This window comes from Panicum hallii, chromosome 3 (genome assembly GCF_002211085.1).
Source record: "Panicum hallii strain FIL2 chromosome 3, PHallii_v3.1, whole genome shotgun sequence".
Classification (NCBI taxonomy): Eukaryota; Viridiplantae; Streptophyta; class Magnoliopsida; order Poales; family Poaceae; genus Panicum; species Panicum hallii.
The window spans coordinates 6,551,103-6,570,675 of NC_038044.1; the positions used below are offsets into that span (position 1 = coordinate 6,551,103).

The following is a 19,573-nucleotide window of genomic DNA, read 5'->3' on the forward strand; positions in this document are numbered from 1 at the left end:
TGCGATCCTGTGCTTGGGCAACCGGGCAGCAGCGACAAGATAGCTGAGCTGGTTGGCATGGCAAGGAAAGCATATGCCAGTCTCTGGAATTCCAATCCAATCCATGGGCGGCCCAATCTTGTTCCTCTTCTTCCCTTACCTTCTGGTTGCTGCACTATGCTTGGACGTGTGCTTACATGGCGTGGAAGCCATCCATGATGCGAGTCACCAACCGAAAGCCGCCGCCATTAGTCCACGAGCACTAGCTGGAGCACTAATCCTAACCCCAGCACGCCCTTTCTCCTCCTACTAGAAAAGCACCAGGGTCACACTCACCCGCACCAACTGATGGCACTGTGAGCACGCATGGACTTGTCAGCATCCAGATGCACAAAATCATTGCCTGCCTACTTGGCTATCCCGTGAAGTCGATCCGGGTCACTGTCATGTGAGCCCCGGCTGCTGAAGAAGAAGCCGGTGTGCCGGCGCATGCTCTTTTTTTTTTTGCTGAGGCCGGCTGGATCCTGCGGTGGCATCAGCTCATGAACCCACTCGCCGGCGTGTAAGCCCACGAGCCGTCCGATCGGCTCCGTCAGCGGTCCAGATCGCGCACGGCCATCTGAGGAGGGTCGGTGGTGACGCTTAGCCGTGATCGATCTTTCAGGCGCGTGAGCGAAGAACACGACCGCTCAACAACACCAGGATCCGGATTTGGACCGGGCAGATTGGTATGGGCTCGCAGAGAAGTTGTCAGAAAGGCCTGCCACGGTGAATGATGGATGAAACAACGGAAAGGGAATGGTGTAAAATCTGCGGATTTCCTCGGAGCGGGCCAGATTGGAATGGATTAACGCGCGTGATTTTGTTGACGGAAAAGGTCATTAATTAATTACCTTGTTGCTCGTAGGTTTCGGTAGGAATGGTGGTGGCTGCTGCCGACGTGGACACCGCAGCCACAGGGCTTTTTGTGTAATCAAGTAGAAGTGGCCAGGTCTCACGTTCTACCCCTGGCCTGTGCTAGACTGCTAGTGCTAATGCTACAGCGGCCGTGTAAAAGCGTATCGCCGTGGCAGAGGAGAGAGAGGACGGGAATGACGGTGATACGCCACGAGTGCGTTGGTGTATCCGGATGGAATTGGGTAGTGAAGGAGGGACAAACAAGGGGAACCATCATCCTCACGGTGTGGCTTGCCGAAGAAGATCGCCGTGCAGGCCCGAACGCGCACCTCGTTTCGGACGCCACCAGCGCGCTAGCAAACGAGCCGCGGACGGTAGGAATACCGTCGCTCGCGCGACGGCTCATCAGCAGCTCATCACGTCTCACCGGACGCCTTGGCTGCATCTTCCAGGCGCGAACTCGTCCGAAATCCCGGCGGGCTGGCTGGCGCGATGGAGCCCCGGGAGGAGGAATGATGCTACAGATTACGGGAAGAGACGCGGAAATGGAAGGGGAAGCCGGGGCGTGAGGATTTTGCGAGTTCTTGGTGTAGCGTCGTTGTCGTCTGGGCTGCTGGGATTAACGTTCGTAAATCGTAATTGCCTCGCCTACTGCCTCTGTGTTGTGGGGTTGAATTGAATTTTGTGGCACTTGCCTTTTACTAGCTCCCTTTTTCAGAAAGCGCAAAAGGCGTGGCAGCCGCTGAAGTGGACAGCAGGTGCCGTCGCAGGGCTGCCTCCCTGCATGCGAGCCGCACGCCGCACTCATGTCGTAGCGAGCGAGCGAGCGAGCGAGAGAGAGAGAGAGGGTATTCGTTCTCACCAAATGGATCGCTGGCTGCCCAGCACACGAAAAAACAATAGTAGAAATGAAAGGGATGCGCGGTAGATCCCCCGTATACTTGATCTCGCAGCAGTAACAAGGGTGCCCGTAGTTTTTACCGAGTACCCCCGCAACGCGATTCCACTTGAACGTGCAGCCGGCCAGTACTTGACTGTATTGTTGTAGCAGGACCAGACACGACACGGACACAAGCCCGCATCACATGTTCACCGTACTGGCACACGGGGCCGCGCCCGGCAACTGCAGGCCCTGCACGATCTATGTGCCATGCCATGGCATGGCAGGCAGGCAAGGCAAAGCCACAGCTTCAATTCACGGCTGCTCTTTAATGGTCCTCACAGATAGATCGGCGGATCCTGGACGCATGAGGTTCACTCTTCACTTAAAACACTTCAGGGACGTCGGCGAGAATTTCCGGCATATTTATTCGGGCCTCACTTCACGACTTGCATATATTCTGCAAGGCTCACTTCCATCCACAGCGGAGAGGCGAAGACTTCTTTTAAGCCCCATTTCCGTGGATTCGTTCTCGCCATACGAAGTAACAGATCTCACTCACGTTCACGTATGGCCATTGGTCAGCCGGTAGTCCTGCACCGCAGGCTGAAAAAGGACCGCACTGCGCGGTACTGTGCAGCCTCTCACATGTCCTGTAGGCCTGGATCAGAGATTCAGAAAGGACTACTGTCAGGTAATGTACCAGCCAATCTTAGCCCCTCAATATTTCAAAAAGAAAAAGGTTAGGCCCGGCCCCCTTGAGCATATAGAAAGCAGTATTCCTGTTCCTTATATTCTAGTACCACTTAACTGCTGCTCAAAACCTGAAAGGGCTGAATTCTTTTGCTACCACAACAGCAGCGGACACCAGCCACCAGAGACTAGACAGAACAGACATTCAGACCCTTAGACTATTAGTTGTAACGATAACATATTTGTCGTGGCCACTGTCTGGAAAACCAAGTAGGCATCCAGATAAATAAAACCGACCAAGCTTATCAAGCTCAATAAAGCTGACAGCGATTCTAACACGGTATCACCGGCCTGAATTCTAAGTGCAGCACTGGTAAACACCCCAGCATGTTCCAATGCAATGGCATATTGGCACGCGGTGCTCCTTGGAACAGAAAAAATCAGCAGCGACTGTTTCTAGAACTGGAACTTTCCAAGGGAAGACGTCAGATCCAGCTTTACATCCAGAGGCCTTAGCTGGGACACGGATCGTGGAAGACGCGCAGAGCTTCTAAATTTAGGACCCCCCATGACCCTATTCTTGGCTGAGCACATTCCCCGCCGCAAAGGCATGGAGAGGATGATCATCCTATATGACCACATTTCCTCACAGGGGTCACATTTTCCGCGCACAAAGCACGAACAGCAATCAATAACCTGGACAGATCTTTAGGCGCAAGGAGGGAGGAGGAGGCTGCATTAAACTCTCACCCGTGCCGCCATTCCCAAATCCCAACACAAGGAGGTCTGCGAATTCGTCTGTGTGTTCTAGAGAGAAGGAAGAGGTTTACCAACTGCGGGAGAGCGGAGAGGAAGAGAGATTCAACGTTTGAAACGTACAGTTGGGGACGATGAGCTGTTTTGGCTGTTTCAAGCCTGAGAAGAAGACGCCGTCGACAAGGATGGAGTCGAGGGAGGTCACGGTCGTGAAGAAGGCCTCGACCGAGAATGAAGCGCCTCCCAGGGAACCTGGTAAGGATCATAATATGCTCCTGCCTCTGCTTGCAAAAAGAAATAAGGAATTAGCATGTGTTTGTACTATTCAAACTGATAGCATAAACTATGATAATTGGCAGCAACGCCTGCAAACAGACCGAACAATCATAACAAATTAAATACAATGTAGTAGTAAAGATCCAAGATCTACAATCCCTGAGTACGTCCTCATCTGCGCAGCAAAGTTTTGTAACTGAATGCCGGTGGTTAAATAATACCCCGTACCAGGTTCAGTGATTTCCTGCAGATGCTTTTAGGCCTCCAAATACCGACCATTCAGTGCATCTCTGTTTAAGGACAAACCCAGTATTTCCTTCTGGATATATGTGTATACTCCTCTGAAAGTCTGAATCGAATCTATGTAGCTATCTGTGTCTCCTGTCAGTGTCACATGCATTTTGGTGTTATACTTGAACCTGCAATTCATGCATTCTAAACTGTCATGGACAAATGGCTTTAAATTAATATAACATGAATCATGGCATCCTATTCAGATTTGGTCGGCAAATGACAACAACAACAACTAAATCAAGTAAATAAGTAGAAAATTGAACAAGTAAATAAGTAGAAAATAGAAAAATCTATCTAATGTATGCTATAACTCACCTTTGCAGGGTCCATCAAGCCATCACCAGTCTCTTCAAAGCACAAGCCATCATCTGAAACATCAACAAGTATAGAACCTCCTAAAGCAAGCTCCTCTGTTGCCAAAACCGCGAAAGCATTCACGTTCCGTGAGCTGGCCACTGCCACAAAGAACTTCCGTTCCGACTGCCTTCTCGGAGAAGGGGGCTTTGGCAGGGTCTACAAGGGAAAGCTTGAAAATGGACAGGTACACACCAAAACAGCAAACATTCTACGCTAGGACAATTCGCACATTCATCTGGCTGTGTGCGGCTGTAGAGGCCGGAAACATTTTCCTTTTTTCTTAAAAAAAAAACCCTGCACATTCATCTTCACTAATCAGTGTCTTATTTTTTCGTTTGCATGATCAGCTTGTTGCTGTCAAGCAACTAGACCTGAATGGGTTTCAAGGCAACAGGGAGTTCCTAGTTGAGGTCCTGATGCTCAGTCTACTGCACCATCCAAACCTAGTCAACTTGGTAGGCTATTGCGCAGATGGAGATCAAAGGCTTCTGGTGTACGAGTACATGGCACTTGGTTCTCTCGCAGAACACCTGCTTGGTAAGTATTAGTTTTTTTTTTTTTTGTCTCCAATAACAATCAGATAACGGTTCCTTTGCTGTAATTTGTTGAGATAGATACTTAAAGAAGTTCAAATTTGAATTGTAATTGCAGATATCACTCCAGAACAATTACCATTGAGTTGGCATATTAGGATGAAGATTGCTCATGGAACTGCTAAGGGGCTGGAATATCTCCATGAGAAGGCGAACCCGCCTGTCATCTACCGGGACCTCAAGTCCCCCAACATCCTTCTTGACGAGGAGTACAACCCTAAGCTCTCAGATTTTGGGCTTGCAAAGCTCGGTCCGGTTGGGGGAAAGACACACATCTCCACTCGGGTGATGGGAACATATGGGTACTGCGCTCCAGAATACATAAGAACAGGGCAGCTAACTGTCAAGACTGATGTGTACAGTTTTGGGGTTTTCCTTTTGGAGTTGATCACAGGAAGAAGAGCAGTGGATTCCTCCAGACCACCAAGTGAACAAGTCCTAGTTAACTGGGTATGTACTAATTTATTATTATATTACACCGCATATACACTCATAATTTGCTTGCCCATAGAATTTCTTAATATCACTAGGGCAACTGCAACACCACAGAAATGGCAAATGCATATGAACAGTCATAAATAAATCATAGGACTATTCTGGTACAAGGTTTTCTGATTGTTGAATTCATGGTTGATCAACAGGTCAAGCCCATGCTGAGAGACAGGAAGAGGTACAGTGAGCTAGCAGACCCTCTTCTCAGAGGCGAGTATCCAGAAAGAGACTTGGGCCAGGCTGTGGGCGTGGCAGCGATGTGCCTACAAGAGGAAGCCTCAGTCCGGCCTTACATGAGTGATGCTGTTGTGGCACTGGGATTCCTTGCAGAAGTGCCTGCTGGCTATAAATATAAGTCTGGTCCTATACCCCAAATGAAACAAGTTGAAGATCCCTCATCAACTAGCAGCTCAAAGCAAGATAAGAGTGCATATGATCGTCAAAAAGCAGTTGCGGAGGCCATTGAGTGGGGCTCATTGAGGCAGAAACAGAAGGCTCAAAGTCCAGAAAAGAAAGCTTTTAGTCAAGGAATCATCCCCTCCAGAAGCCTATAGGTTGTGAAAATCGCATATGTGGAGCAAAAGATATTAGGCCACCCACTGACTTGTAAACCTGCAGTTTTGTACAAGCCTCGGACTAAATTTTTCATATATAGTTAGAGTTTGTAAATCAAACCCTTGTCTCATAAAGGATTAAGGGATTTATAGTGCTCGCTGCTAACATATATGTGCCATAGGCGGAAGGAATCCTTAGTCCATCTCTTGTATATATAACACTTTTTTGGATCTACGAACTACAATAACTGATCATTGCTTACCACTCCATCTAACTTCTGTAGAAGAGAACAGAAGAGGAGCACACTAAGGTTCATCTATTCCTTTGCAGCGGAGGAAAAGCAAATGAATGGTACACTCGTATACATAGCAGGTCTTTTGAATGCACTAATCTATCTAGATAGAACATATCAAGCACCAAAGAAACTCATGTGGCGATGAAACCTGTAGCTTTCATCCCAATGATGATGAAACCTGCTGGCATTCATGTAGCTATAAACATGTAGTGATGAATTGGTACTTTTAGGACTTATTAGCCCGTTTGGAAAGGTAGGACTGCTCTAGGATTTTGGATTGTAATGTAATCCCACCACCCCAGTCCAAGCAGGCCCGAAAATCTACCAAAGTACTTGCGTCAATAAAAGCCTATAGCTTGCATGAGTGATGCTATTATTTACTACACAGCAGCAAATGAAAGGAGTGTTGTAGCTGCATAAAATTAGTTCGAGCACAATGAAAATTTCTTAACAAGGACACACTCCAGATGAGTTCGAGCACTAAAGTAATGATGCATCACTGAAAAACTTAAGCTCTGAAATAAGTGTTCAGAATATGCAATTCAATACTTCATCAGCCTTTAAAGTGGTGCCTAGATCTTCAATGTTATTATTAGAATATTCTAATCTCTAGTTGTCTTCTGAATTTTTACCATCAAGTTTTCTCCCTAAAAGGAGAGATTCTTACCATAGTGACTATCAGTCCAACTCAAATTTGCTTCCAAAAAAAAAAACTAATTGTTTTCATGTGGCCTATGTTAATCATGCTTTTTTTTGTTATTTTCCTGCTTAAAAAAGTTTAGATTATCATTATTTCTGAATCAGTTATGGAACTGGATCAAAATTAGGACCTCAACTAAGTGTTTCAATGTTGTTAATTTTTATTCAGGATTAAATGTCAAATAAACATGAAACCCTGTGGAGAAGGTGAGAAGCTACCTAAGATATTGTGATGTGAATATCCCCTATGAGATCAATGGCTCTATCCTGAACATTGTGAAACGTCGATATTCTGTACTTTGTTTAAACTTGCAAATCCCCCCAATATAAGTTTGCTGTTACTGTTTATTTTCACTATACTAACTACTATTATATAACGCAACTAGGAACCATGCTTAAGTCACATGACCACATTATAGACAAAAGGCAAGTACAAGGAAGTGAACTTTATTTGATGAATGTTGAAATTATACAAAAGCATGAGGATGCTAGCATAGAGCAGAATCAACTATTGAACCACGGGCGGTTTGCTAAATATCTAAATCTCGCTCACCTCCTCCAGTTAACAACATGTATTGATATCTGGCTTGCAAAATAACAATTTCAATCCTCTTTGAAGAGCTCACGGCCAATTATCATTCTTCTTATCTCACTAGTACCAGCACCAATCTCAAACAGCTTTGCATCTCTGAGGAGACGACCAGTTGGGTACTCATTTATGTACCCATTGCCACCAAGACATTGGATTGCCTGCCATAGTGAAAGAGTTTTACCATCAATTACTGGAAATGATAAATACTGCAGATTATTAGTTCAAAATCTAAAAGCCTGTTATGATCTACGAATTTGAAGTGCAATAGAATGATTTAGTATGAATTTTTTTTTGTCAGAAGAGGGCAAATAGAGTTTTGCAATAACTGTAGTGCAAATGCAAATTTTGCAAGGTAAATTATAGCTCCACAGGGAAGGACAAGATAGGTGCATGATGTTTGATCGCATCCTTAAGAATTCATGAGAAAACAACACAAGAATATGGGTTAAAGGGAAGGGTTTTACCTGAAGTGCAACTTGGGTTGCCTTTTCAGCAGCAAAAAGAATTACTCCTGCACAATCCTGATCCAAAAGATATATGAGATAAACTAGTCACTTGGTTTTGTCTTGAACAGCAGCACTATATGCCGGTAATGCAAACACAGAAGTCCTGTGGAATAGTAATGATATTCGATAGACTTATAAGGGTACCTTGCGGTCAACTTTGCCATTATCACAGTCCCTAGCAACTGAGTATACGAATGATCTGAAGAAAAAGTGAAACAGAAGTAAGAAGACGTTCAAATCTTATAAGCAAAAGTTTTGAGGAGGCACCTACCTTGATGACTGCAGGGAGGTGTACATGTCAGCCATTTTACCCTGCAATAGAAACAAACTAATTATTATTAGTGCCATGCCTGTACTAATAAAGTGTTGTACCAAGAAACATGAGAAAATAGGACATAAATGACAGCTACACGAATTTACCTGTATGAACTGAAATTCACCAATTGGACGGCCAAACTGCTCCCTCTGGCGAACATATGGAAGTACGGCATCAAGGCATGCTTGCATAAGACCAATGGGACCTCCAGCTAATACAAGTCTTTCCAGATCAAGCCCTGACATCATGACATAAACACCTGGGACAAAAACAGGCATAGAGATTGCAAGTGAGCATCAGTTAAAAAACAACTCCTTTTAGTTTCACAGAAAGTTCAGAAACTAAGTCTGCATGATACTAGGATAGAACTATCATAATTTCCCGTGTGAATAATATATTTTCCTTCTAGGTTAGATACTATAATTCCGATCTCTATGCCATGTGTACTGCACAGGCAACTAACTAAACAACAAAGTAAAACCCAGAAGGCCAGGACAAGAACCTATTTAGAATAGCTTGAAAACAGAGGACAAGAGCCTATTTAGAATAGCTTGAAAACAGTCAGGAGATAATACCTTTCCCTTCTTCACCAAGAACATTTTCGTGTGGCACAAAGCAGTTCTCGAAAACAAGCTCACACCTGCAGATTAGATATCTGTTAAATTGGAACCGGGTTCACCTCTTTTTGGTTATAGTGTGTAAGTAGAAACATCATACGTGTCGCTCCCTCGCATGCCAAGTTTGTCCAACTTCTGAGCAGTACTGAACCTGCAATCATAAAGAAAGTTCATCAGTAACATGATAAGGAGGTTGCAGAAAGATATGCACTTATGTTCGATCATGCCCAAGGAAGAGAATGGAGTGGTTCTGTACCCAGGCATCCCTTTCTCAATTATGAATGCGGTTATTCCTTTTGACCCTGCAGCTAAATCCGTTTTTGCATAAACAACCTGCAAATCCCGACCTCAGTGAATTAGCAAGTGTTTTATGCCTGCATACGAAAACAACACCAAGGACATGAAACCAGGACAGGCATGGGCCAGTGAACCAAACATGACTGATGATATATAGCAGAAGGGGATGAACATCGATGAGATTCAAGGAAATACCAATGTCTGAGCAGAAGGCCCATTCGTGCACCACATCTTATTCCCATTGATGACATAACCACCGTCCACTTTCTCAGCCTTGCATTTCATACTGACCACATCAGAACCAGCTGAAATCACACAGAAGGCATCAGAGCGTGAGACCTTGACGAAATGGAGAACAGAATGAATACCAACTGAAATGAAACTTACAGTTGGGTTCGCTCATTGCTAACGCCCCGACATGCTCGCCACTGATCAGCTTTGGGAAAGGTAAAACAGGTTAATAAAATCATTACCCAAAACATTGGAGGCAAAATGATTGCTAGTGAGCAAACTGAGCATGATACAGTGTTTTCTTAAAAAAAAAGCATATGAGACAGTGTTAACAGTTTCGGAGAGCACCTTGGGTAGATACTTCTGCTTTTGCTCAGGGTTGCCATGACGAACCTGCACAGAAACACCAGGCACATTTCCCAATTGCTTGTCATGTGAATCATGTGACGTGCAGCAAGTCATAATCAAAACAGAGTACTACTGTATTTTCAAAAAAAAAACAGAGTACTGCTGTCAACTGAGCACCATCCATACCAGCTGGTTGATGCAGAGGTTGGAGTGCGCGCCGTAGGAGAGGCCGACGGACCCCGAGGCCCTGCTGATCTCCTCCATGGCGATGCAGTGGTACATGTAGCCGAGCCCCATCCCGCCGTACTCCTCCGGCGCGGTGAGGCCGTGGAGGTTGAAGTCCCCCATGAGCCTCCACAGGTCCACGCCATTGGGGAAGCGGTTGGAGGCGTCGATCGCCGCGGCGTGCGGCGCGATGGCCTCCTGCGCGAACCTGTGCACGCTCTCCTTGAACTGGTGCGGGCGGGCGGGCGAGCAATCAAGTCATTCATCAGGCAAGCAAGGGGGGCGGAATTGCAGTGGCGATCTCTGAGTGACGGCGCGAGACGGGGCGGGCGCGTACCTGCTCCTGCGTCTCGTCGAAGAGGAGGGAGGACGAGGAGAAGAGCCGCGCCGCGCCGCCGGCGGGGGCCGCGCGGCGGAGGATCGCCGGGAGCCACCGCTGCATCGTCGGGCCTGGTTAGGTCGGTAGCGGGAAGCAGAGCGGAGCAAAGCGTGGTACATAGACCAGCCGCTGCCTGGCTTTATCAAGGGGCTAATGCAACTTTTAGCATGGGGGATGACCACTCCTCCCTCCCGGCGTGCTGGGATGGGAAATTGGGATGGGGGTGGGGGAGAAGGCGAGCCTTCCAACCGGATGTGCTGGAGCCGTCGCGTCAGGCTGCTGATCGATGACGACGAATGAGATCGAGCTTTGTTTATTCGCTCCGCTCTGCAGTCGGAGCAGATAGATGACGACGATGACTGAGATGAGATGGGTCCGGACGGCTCCTCCCTCCCGTTTCCGTTTCCGACTTGCCCTCTCTTTCTGCTGGCAGGCTCGGTGGCTCCTCCTCGTCGTCTCCTTTTCTCCCGCGCAGCCCTCGTCCGGTTGGGAGTTGGGAACATGACGTCGATGACTCGGACAGCGGCAGCGCCCTCGTAGAATTTGAATCAAGTTCGCACGGTGGGCAAAAACCTTGCGGACGGGGTGCGAAAACGTTTCGTGATTGCTCGGTCTGTCCCGATCGCGCAGTACGATAGAAATTTGGCCTCCGTTACAAAGGCACGTGTTGCCCATGCCTCCCTGCCCTAGTGAGTGGTGCGCGATACAATCATGCCGTCAAGATCTCGTAGTTTGGGCCGGGAACCAAGCGGGGCAGGCCTAAATTTAGTTTGGCGGTGGCGGTGGAGGCGGAAGAGAATTAATGGGCCGTTATGGGCTCTGGTGATATAATCAGACGATTTTGCGTCATAAAAAAAGATGTTTTGGTTAACAAAATTTAGGCCTGCTCCGTGAACTCAAATTTTCTTCCTTTTTACGGCAAGCAAACAAAAGTATGACTTCCAAGTGATGAATCCTAATCCTAATATGAATCATCATTATTCCCATTCCCAGTTCACTATGCGCCTTACAAAATCAACAGCTCGAAAGAAATGCGTGCCTCCGCCACCAACAAAATAAAAATCCTGCTAACTACCGGTAGTTTGCAGCTCCAAAGTTCCATGGATCTTCACGAGTTCACGCTTGTGCGGTGGCGAGAGGCATCGCCGGGAGCTGGCGATGCAACGCTTTCCCATTCCCCCTTTTCCCACACGACAAGCTTTGCCCTTTTCTGCCTCTCCCCAAGTCCGTAGCAACACAGTCACCAGTCACCACTACTCATCGCGTCACCTCTGCGATGCAATCACAGGTGAATCATTGCGTCAGGACCTTTGCGCTGCATGTACTTTCTTCGTCTGTGCACTCAAGTTTACACATGTCTCTATGCCTCTGGTCCAAACTCCAAACAAAAAACCTCCAGAATACCACGCACTGATCACCACATGTGAATGATACTCCATGCTTCAGAAGCTCAGACTGCAAGCTGAGCTGTGACACCAAGGCCTGGCACTCAAGGCGGCTATATGTCAGTGCCAAGACCTAAAAATGAGTATCATCATATGACAGTTCTGAGGCTTAAACAACAAGATCAGCCAGCAGCATAATCCCTTGTATTCGGTTTTCCCAAAAGCAAATGGAACAAAATTACATGTGTAGAAACGCTCTAGACTAGCTCTCGAGCTCCTCAATGTCCTGGATTCGGACGCCTGCTGCACTTTCTGTCTATCCCAGGGTTACAACATTCCTTCACATCACAATTCAAGAAAAAAGCAGCAAGAAAAAGCAGGCATCCACGCAAACGAATCCGCCATTATTTTAAGTCACCAAAGAAATTCCTAGCGTGCAGTGGCGCCACATTTGCCGTTTGAACAAATCCCAAGCGCCTCCACCTGATTGACTGCCGGGCTTATCCTGCTGAAAGGGCAAAAAGAGAAGGAACGAAATCAGTCAGCAAAGGGATTAAAGCAAGCGCATATGAGACGCTTTTGATCTGCAATTGCTCTGGGCAAGACAAGTAAGGGCCCTTCTTTACTTGCAAAGCGAATACTGGTATGATGGGGCCAGAAAGCAGAATTGCTTCATGCACTCGGATTCATGCAAAAGGGCATCTCCCTCCCTCTTGAAAGCCCAGAACCAAGAACCCCACACACTTTTTAGTTTTTTACTTCATGATTAAGCATCAATGTTGGAGCTAAGGCATCCCATCCACACATTTCCCAAAAATTCCCACCATAATTCTGCACCTTTTCCTTGCAGAATCAATACCCATGAAACAGATCGAATCGAAGAGAAGTTTTATTCTTATTCCACGAAACAAGCAAACTGTAGCAAGTGGATATGAAAAAACAGATGCTCCTTTAACATATTACAGAAGAAATTATCCAGTGGAACAATACGCTTCTTTGATGCTCCAGGATTTGATCTAGTGTTCTCAAATATGGAAGCTTCAAAAATTCAACAGCAGCGGAGTGGTACTCTTCATTCAAAAAACATATTTGAAAGTGAGTTTATATAGAGTACAAAGACAGAAAACACGGAACCGCAAGAAAACATATACACGTCAGGATGGTAGATGGTAGTGCAAAGAGCTAAAAGCTTCAATAAAAAAGTGAGAACGCAAGAAAGCGAGCAAGGGGTGCCTAAGATTTCCAAAACCATCCCAGCATTATTAAAGACATGCAGCCACAGCCCACAAAGCAAAGCCAAGCATAGAATACACACAAGCACACCCCTTCAAGAGGTATACGCACAGTCACCAGGATCAAAAAGTTATCCAAGGGAAGAAGGAAAGCACTCACGCTTGCACCAGACCACTCAGAGAAACGCCACTCCAATCAGTCGAGCTGGGACAACCCAAAATCAAGAGCAAGACCCTGCATCAATCATAGCCATATCATATAAAACAAGGAAGAGCACCCAAGAACACAGCAAGAGCGAGCAGGAACAGCGTCAAGATGTATCCCTACCGCTTCAGCAATGTGCTGATCGGCTACCTCAACCTGGGGACGCTCCTCGCCTCGATTCCGATCATCGGGGCAGGGCTCTGGCTGGCCAAGGGCTCCACGGCAACATGTTCCTCGATTCTGCAGACGCCACTCCTCGTCATCGGCTTCGTCGTGCTCCTCATCTCTCTTGCTGGCTTCGTGGGCGCTTGCTTCCATGTCGCTTGGGCGCTGTGGCTGTACCTCGTCGCCATTATGCTCCTCATCGCTTTCCTTCTTGGGATCACAGCCTTCGGGTTCGCCGTCACAGCAGGAGGCGGAGGCACACAGATTCCAGGGAGGCCTTACAGGGAGTACCACATCTCAGACTACTCCTCATGGCTCCAGCACCACATGCAGGACATGAAGTACTGGAAGCCAGCCCTTGCCTGTGTGGTTGGGTCCAAGGCCTGTGCCAAGATTGAGAACTGGACTCCCATGGATTACCTCCAGCATGATCTCACACCAATACAGGTTTGCCCTATCAGCCACTGACTGATTTTTGTTTTCGAGTTAATTGTCTGTGTTACTGCTCCTATCCTATTTTTCACTATCAATAGTGCAACCTAGCTTATCATCACTTCAACCTAGCTCTATTCTGTCAAGAAACAAGATTGTCTACCTACGGCTACTAGTTTCAAAAATTTTCCTGCTGCTGCCTTCTTCGACTCACTGCAACCATGAACTATCCTGCAGTCCGGTTGCTGCAAACCACCAACAGCGTGCCAATACAGTGGAGGCATGCCCGTCGGAGCGCAGGACGAGGACTGCTATCGGTGGAACAATGCCGCGGACATCCTCTGCTACCAGTGCAACTCGTGCAAGGCTGGCGTGATGGAGCAGATCCGCCAGGACTGGCACAAGATCTCCGTCCTCAACGTCATCGTGCTTGTCGCCCTCATCTGCATCTGCTCCTGTGGGTGCTGCGCCTTCAGAAACGCTCGTCGCTCCTTGTCCGAGTACCCATACGGGGTAAACCGCATGTCCAAGATAAACCCACGCTGGGACTACTACTGGTACTCAGCAAAATGTTTTAGCTGTTCACTCAACTTTTTTGCCATTTGGCAACTTTTTTTTTCTTTGTAAAGTTGATTTCAGAACTGAAAACATAGAACTATTTAGGAAAAAGTAGAAGATGAGGAAGCTTATGGAACATAAACAAACCCATGACCAAAAAGAAAACATCAATCATTAAGAATTTTTTAATAAAGGATATATTTATTTATTTTATCCTCACACTTACCACAACTATAATTATGCTTATGCAGTATATGTATCCCAATTTTTGTCCCCATTTGTTTTCTGCGGTTTTAACACTGCTTTGTGGTTTTTTTGCTGTAGGGGGCGATGGTTCCGTGGTAGAAGAGAACAACTCTACTAGGCTAGCCCTTGGTCCTCAATGCTTGTATGATATTTTGCTCCTACTCTGTATTGTGTATTCCATCAAAATATAATAATGCTTGGGAGCTGGGATAGCTTCTGTGGTACTCTACTTTATTTTATTTGTACAGTTTCCTCCAGGTTTGCATAATTAAGAACGTGTAGATGTTAGAGTTAGAGCAGAGCAGCAGATGAAGTAAACAGGATGTATAGTTTTTCCAGCATGGTAGCTAACATATTTCACACCATGTAGAAGTCTATGTGTTGAGTTCAGAAAGGACGTGATTCCATGTATATGGGGGAACCACTCAAGAAGATATGCCTATGACTATCTACAGTTGGTGCGACTTCTATTTTTATATGGTTATCTTATGCTCTGATAACACCAGATTCCTACAATGAAGCTAAATTGGAGAAATGACATTCAGTAACCATGGTATTCTAATGCATTTAGAGCTTTCGCCATTGTGCAGCATAATTTCCAAGATTTTGCTATATAATAAATACGAAAACTTATGCAGGGTGAAGAAACAGGCAAATAACTTGCATTTGTGTCACTGTAATACATTCCACAGCAAAACTACTAGCTGCTCCATAGTCCTAACTGAATGTTTGTCTCCTAAAGATCCTTCAGCTGGAAAGTTAAGACAATACACGGGTAGAACATGCAGAACCCTTGGTAAACTAGTTTTTAGAGTGGTTGGAAGCAGCCAGGGCAGAACATGCATGCTGTTGATAGGCTATGGCCGTCATGGTTGTAAGGAGCAATTTTCCAGTTGGAAAGGTAAACCTTGCAAAGGATCATTAGCAATCACTTATTCACTTTCAAGTCTAAACCAGAATTGCCAGGCAACTACATTATGTAGAGTTGGGGCCAGGATGTCGCAGAAAGGGAGTGTGCTACCATGAAGGGTGCCAATTGTGTTGAGTGGAGGCAGTGGAATACTGGAATGCCAATCTGGACCTAGTTCATACACGGGTTTTCTTGAATCACTACTATCATTCAGATATTTTGCAATACAATGTAAAATAGTGTCCAATACATCAAAACCGAGGGATTGGATGACTGGGAGTTGACAAGAAGAGCAATAGATTTACAATCAGAAGTTGTTACAATAATGAAGTAACTTCAAATGAAATTCTGTATCGCAGATTCACAGTAAAACAAGATTGTAGGTTGCAGACGCTGGTCATTCCAGGTCTCCAGCACACAAGAACCATCATAACATTTATTCTAAATACATCACTGAACACGAACCCCAAACTTGGATTTATCAAATTCGTATTAAAACCAGTTCCAGCATTTGTTATTACTGTTGAAAGAAGTGGTACAGCTAGTCTTCCATCACAAGAATTATGACATTCTAGACTATCTGAAAAAAAGGGGGGAAATGCAGCAGCAGAAACAAGTTAGACGCCTTGCCATTTTCCAGAGTAGCTTCTTAAGCCATTGCAGCTTTCTTTAATGCCTCAAGCTGTTTTAGCTCTATCAACCTTTCTGCCCATGCCCGCTCTCTTGCCACAGCAGCCATCTTCCTTTCTGTTCGTTCTGCCTCCTTTCTCTTAACCGCAGCAGAATACTGTGCTCTGCGCTTATTCTTTTCAGCCTGTACGAGTAAGACATGCATTTTAAGTATTTGATTAGAAACTAAGGGCAATACACCAACTATACCTAAAATAGAGAGCTCAGATCGAAGTAATCAAGCAAATCGACAGCCATAAGCAAGCGATGCAACTTAATTCTAGAAATACACTGGTAGTCTAAAGCTTCATTCTATACAAGCCAGTATCGTACGACTAACACAGCTACAAAGGTACATCCAAGGTTCAGGAAAATCAACATAAATTCAACATCACAAGGAAAAACAGAAACAAATTGTAGAACGGTGATTCAATAAGAAGGTTGGTTTTAAACTTTGCTGAGCACTGCTGGAAAGAACCCAGTCACTTAAACAGTTGTTATGTAGTTCCAGTTCATCGCAATACTCACGACTGCTAGGTGGCATCTATTATCGACTCTAAAGATTTTTCTTGGTCAATCATTTCTTTCCATTTTATACAGAACCTCAAAGGTAGCTTGGATTGCATAATATTAAAGCATTATAGCAGGATGCAAAACAGGACATCAAGATGTAATAACAACAGGTATAAAGAATGGAACGAGGGTTCACCATGATAAAGGCCTTGCGCTGCTTGATCCGCTTCTTCTCCTTCCTCCCTTGCACACTCCCTTTGTTCGGCTGGCTAGTTGGTATGGGTTCCCCAGGATTGCACTTCACCCAGTAATATGGACCTACGGGCGAACAACAGCATCTCCATCAGTTACATAATTAAGGAAGGGAAGATGAACGCTCAACACTACATTTAACCCATGAAACCTCACAAAACTCTGTAAATAAACTACAGAGCAGAGTCATATTTCCAAGGAATGGGGTAATACAAATGCAAAAAAATAGTCCAGATCGAATCATTTCGACTGCTAAAATCGAAAGGCCGAAGCAATCCTCCACACCTTTGGGGCGCAAGCTGGCCCTCTTCCGCCGGTTGGCGAAGCCCGGCCGGCGCTTCGGGAACCTGGTGTCCATGAGCCCGCCGAAGAGGCTGGCCCCCATGGGCGCCGCCTGCGAGGCAGTGGCGGCGGCGGAGAAGGGGCGCAGCCCGATCGGATCCAGGATCCGAAGAGGAGCGGGAGGAGGAGGAAGCGCATGTGGGGCGCGCCGGAGGAGAGCCGCCGCCGGCGAAGACAGCGGCGGGAGGGCTCGCTGGAGAGCCCGGAGGAGCGCCATCAGAGAAGGTTCTAGAAGGTCGCCTCCCTGATTTGTTAGGGTTTTAGCAGGACGGGTGTGCGCGGGCGGGACGCCACGGAGAAGGCAGGGAGCGAGTGTGTGCTTGTAAACGTTCTAGTGGCGCATTTGACACCCTACGCAAACGATGGCCCAAGGCGTACATGGAAAAAGAAACTGAGCGTTGAGGCGAGGGCAATTAGAAGCAAATTTCACAACTTTTTAAAAAAAGTTAACAAGATCTCAGGATTCAAAAACAGTGCTTTATGCAGGATATATGTGTAGTATGGAAGAAATTTTTTATAAATTATCCTTCCCTCCGTTTGTAAGGATTATTCTACAAAACTATTGTTCGCAGATGACACGATATGACATGACAGCTCATAGATACTGAGGAGCACTTTAAAAGAATCAACTCAGGTCTTTCCTCGCTTCACACCAAATCTATCCATTTTTTGGCATGTTTAAGAGCCACATCAAGATTCTCAATTCCTTCTCCATCCTCCCTCCCTCCTTTTGTCCTTCGCTTCTCCTCACCCTCTCTCTCTCTCTATTCTCACACAATATATGTGCATAATCAAGATTTCATTCTAGGATAGCCACCATCAACTGGTGAGGATCCATAATCAACCTCACCTGTTAACTATAAACACAATTGAAGATGTTGAGAAGGTGCAATTGAGAGCTTACAAGAATAAGCGATGAAGATCGGCTGCATCTATTTGCGGATTTCACCCTCTCTTTTTCCTTTCTAACAGGTATGCTTCCTTTTCTTATATTGCTTATTTTAGCAAATCTTCTATGCAATTATTTATCCACAGCTTTTTCATAATCTTTTGAAAAAGAATTTGTCTGTGTCTTCACTTTTCTTCAATTTTCTTTGCTATTTAAATAAAAAGGGTTAAAAAGTTTCTATAATTGTGAAAAAAATTCAACATTCTCTTTGAATGTGTTTATTTACTTCTAATTAAGTTATTTTTCTTATAAGGCGTCACTAACCATTGAAAGTTCATTCTAGACTCTAGACAAGTATCGTTATATATACCCTTGGATTTATCCTTGGGCCTAGCCAATTATCGTCAAGGTTTCATGCGCGTGATGAGACGGATGGCACGTGATGCATATGCTTTTCTACATTCTCTCCATGGCATCCCTTTGCTTCATCATCTGTTACCTCCATATTCAGTGGCGGACCGTAAAGTAAATTGTAGGGAGGGCAATTGCTGGTGTGTACATTGAGGTCCTAGCTACTAGCTAGTTATGTTCTTTTTTCCAGCCTTGAGCATTAGCCATCATAGCCTATTTACTGCTGGGTTGGTAATTTGTTTTGAGCAGGGGCCGGAGCCCAGTTTCGTCTCCCTATGGTCATATTCCCTCTCTTCTCTTGCCACCACAGATGCGCCACCGCCACCCGCCCACCCGATAACAGAGGTGTTTAGAGTTTGGTAGGAGTACGGTTAAAGGTTTAGAACTTTAGATGGCTTGGCCAGTGGTCTGGTGAGGTGGCAAATTGTGGTGCTACCAGAGCCATGAGCGGTGGGTAGAGCTAGCGGCAAGGGCGTCCATTGCATATCTAGAGGCGGAAGCTGCTAGAGGTAAAGGCCGAAGGAGTGGCTTTGTACATCCACGGCTATGGAAGAAAAGCATCCCCGGCAAACAAATAAATCAGCAAACAGAAAAAAAGGACAAAGGCTTTTCACGTCTTGGGCAAGGTACCGTGCACATTATCCGTGAGTAGCTTGGCTAGAGCGGCCGTGCAGACGATCACGATGAGATCGGACCGAGCACAGGCGCGCAGCATCATGGCTTGCGTTGCGTCGCGGCCTCGCTGTCGCTGGACCACCCACCCTACTACGCTTCGGAAAGCGCCAGCTCCGGGAGAAACTCGTGAAACCAAAAGCAACCCGCAGCAGCTGCAAGGAAGTCGAACTCGGACCAGAAATTCACGTGCACAAAAATCGAAAGCTATCGGGTTCCCCTGGTGACGTTGAATCCCCACGAGCACTCCTGAAATCAATTCGAGGACACGATTAACAGCATGCCTATCACTCTGTCAGGCTAGCACGTAGCAGCAAATCAGTAATCCACACAACGCATGGTTTCAGGAAGGCTCCAACAATCGAATTCTGGTGTACAATGCCAGCTACTGTTGCATCACCAGGAAAAAGATGAA

The 19,573-nt window shown here is 46.0% G+C and overlaps 3 protein-coding genes and 1 pseudogene across 10 annotated transcripts; 2 read left to right on the forward strand and 2 right to left on the reverse strand.

Moving 5' to 3' along the window:
- Nucleotides 1–1,832: 1,832 nt before the first annotated feature.
- On the reverse strand, nucleotides 1,833–10,645 carry LOC112885054 (isovaleryl-CoA dehydrogenase, mitochondrial). 7 transcript variants are annotated; one of them, XR_003227215.1, is made up of 17 exons: nucleotides 10,236–10,645; nucleotides 9,860–10,126; nucleotides 9,674–9,718; nucleotides 9,482–9,530; nucleotides 9,290–9,399; nucleotides 9,054–9,130; nucleotides 8,898–8,948; nucleotides 8,756–8,820; nucleotides 8,285–8,439; nucleotides 8,136–8,176; nucleotides 8,009–8,063; nucleotides 7,823–7,879; nucleotides 7,320–7,516; nucleotides 4,091–4,288; nucleotides 3,710–3,900; nucleotides 3,329–3,486; nucleotides 1,833–2,417 (listed from the first exon to the last, which is right to left on the reverse strand). XR_003227215.1 is itself a non-coding variant. In XM_025950730.1 (13 exons), the coding sequence occupies exons 1-13, from the start codon at nucleotides 10,338–10,340 to the stop codon at nucleotides 7,370–7,372; spliced, it is 1,224 nt and encodes a 407-aa protein (XP_025806515.1). In that variant the 5' UTR covers nucleotides 10,341–10,644; the 3' UTR covers nucleotides 7,198–7,369. The 7 variants fall into 7 exon arrangements, 1 of the variants encoding a protein (XP_025806515.1); XR_003227214.1 differs by having other exon boundaries at nucleotides 3,583–3,900; XR_003227213.1 differs by lacking the exon at nucleotides 1,833–2,417 and adding an exon at nucleotides 2,459–3,256.
- LOC112885083 lies at nucleotides 3,340–5,778 on the forward strand (annotated as a pseudogene).
- Nucleotides 10,646–12,883: 2,238 nt separating the features above from the next.
- LOC112885056 (tetraspanin-6) lies at nucleotides 12,884–14,964 on the forward strand. Of its 2 annotated transcripts, none has more exons than XM_025950733.1 (3): nucleotides 12,884–13,711; nucleotides 13,934–14,209; nucleotides 14,579–14,964. In XM_025950733.1, the coding sequence occupies exons 1-3, from the start codon at nucleotides 13,211–13,213 to the stop codon at nucleotides 14,597–14,599; spliced, it is 798 nt and encodes a 265-aa protein (XP_025806518.1). In that variant the 5' UTR covers nucleotides 12,884–13,210; the 3' UTR covers nucleotides 14,600–14,964. The 2 variants fall into 2 exon arrangements, with proteins under 2 accessions (XP_025806518.1, XP_025806516.1); XM_025950731.1 differs by having other exon boundaries at nucleotides 12,895–13,711; nucleotides 13,934–14,253.
- Nucleotides 14,965–15,708: 744 nt separating this feature from the next.
- Nucleotides 15,709–17,514, reverse strand: LOC112885057. Its single transcript, XM_025950734.1, has 3 exons — nucleotides 17,130–17,514; nucleotides 16,789–16,910; nucleotides 15,709–16,224 (listed from the first exon to the last, which is right to left on the reverse strand). The coding sequence occupies exons 1-3, from the start codon at nucleotides 17,401–17,403 to the stop codon at nucleotides 16,060–16,062; spliced, it is 561 nt and encodes a 186-aa protein (XP_025806519.1). The 5' UTR covers nucleotides 17,404–17,514; the 3' UTR covers nucleotides 15,709–16,059.
- Between the last annotated feature and the right edge of the window lie 2,059 nt (nucleotides 17,515–19,573).

Coding starts and splice junctions, on each gene's coding strand:
- LOC112885056 (XM_025950731.1), top strand. CDS start 13,211: ATGTATCCCTACCGCTTCAGCAATGTGCTGATCGGCTACCTCAACCTG. Junction 13,712..13,933: donor ATGATCTCACACCAATACAG/GTTTGCCCTATC, acceptor ACTATCCTGCAG/TCCGGTTGCTGCAAACCACC. Junction 14,254..14,578: donor CCACGCTGGGACTACTACTG/GTACTCAGCAAA, acceptor TTTTTGCTGTAG/GGGGCGATGGTTCCGTGGTA.
- LOC112885057 (XM_025950734.1), bottom strand. CDS start 17,403: ATGGCGCTCCTCCGGGCTCTCCAGCGAGCCCTCCCGCCGCTGTCTTCG. Junction 16,911..17,129: donor GGCCAGCTTGCGCCCCAAAG/GTGTGGAGGATT, acceptor GTTCGCCCGTAG/GTCCATATTACTGGGTGAAG. Junction 16,225..16,788: donor AGCGCAAGGCCTTTATCATG/GTGAACCCTCGT, acceptor TTACTCGTACAG/GCTGAAAAGAATAAGCGCAG.
- LOC112885054 (XM_025950730.1), bottom strand. CDS start 10,340: ATGCAGCGGTGGCTCCCGGCGATCCTCCGCCGCGCGGCCCCCGCCGGC. Junction 10,127..10,235: donor TCGACGAGACGCAGGAGCAG/GTACGCGCCCGC, acceptor CGCCCGCACCAG/TTCAAGGAGAGCGTGCACAG. Junction 9,531..9,673: donor AGCAGAAGTATCTACCCAAG/GTGCTCTCCGAA, acceptor CCTTTCCCAAAG/CTGATCAGTGGCGAGCATGT.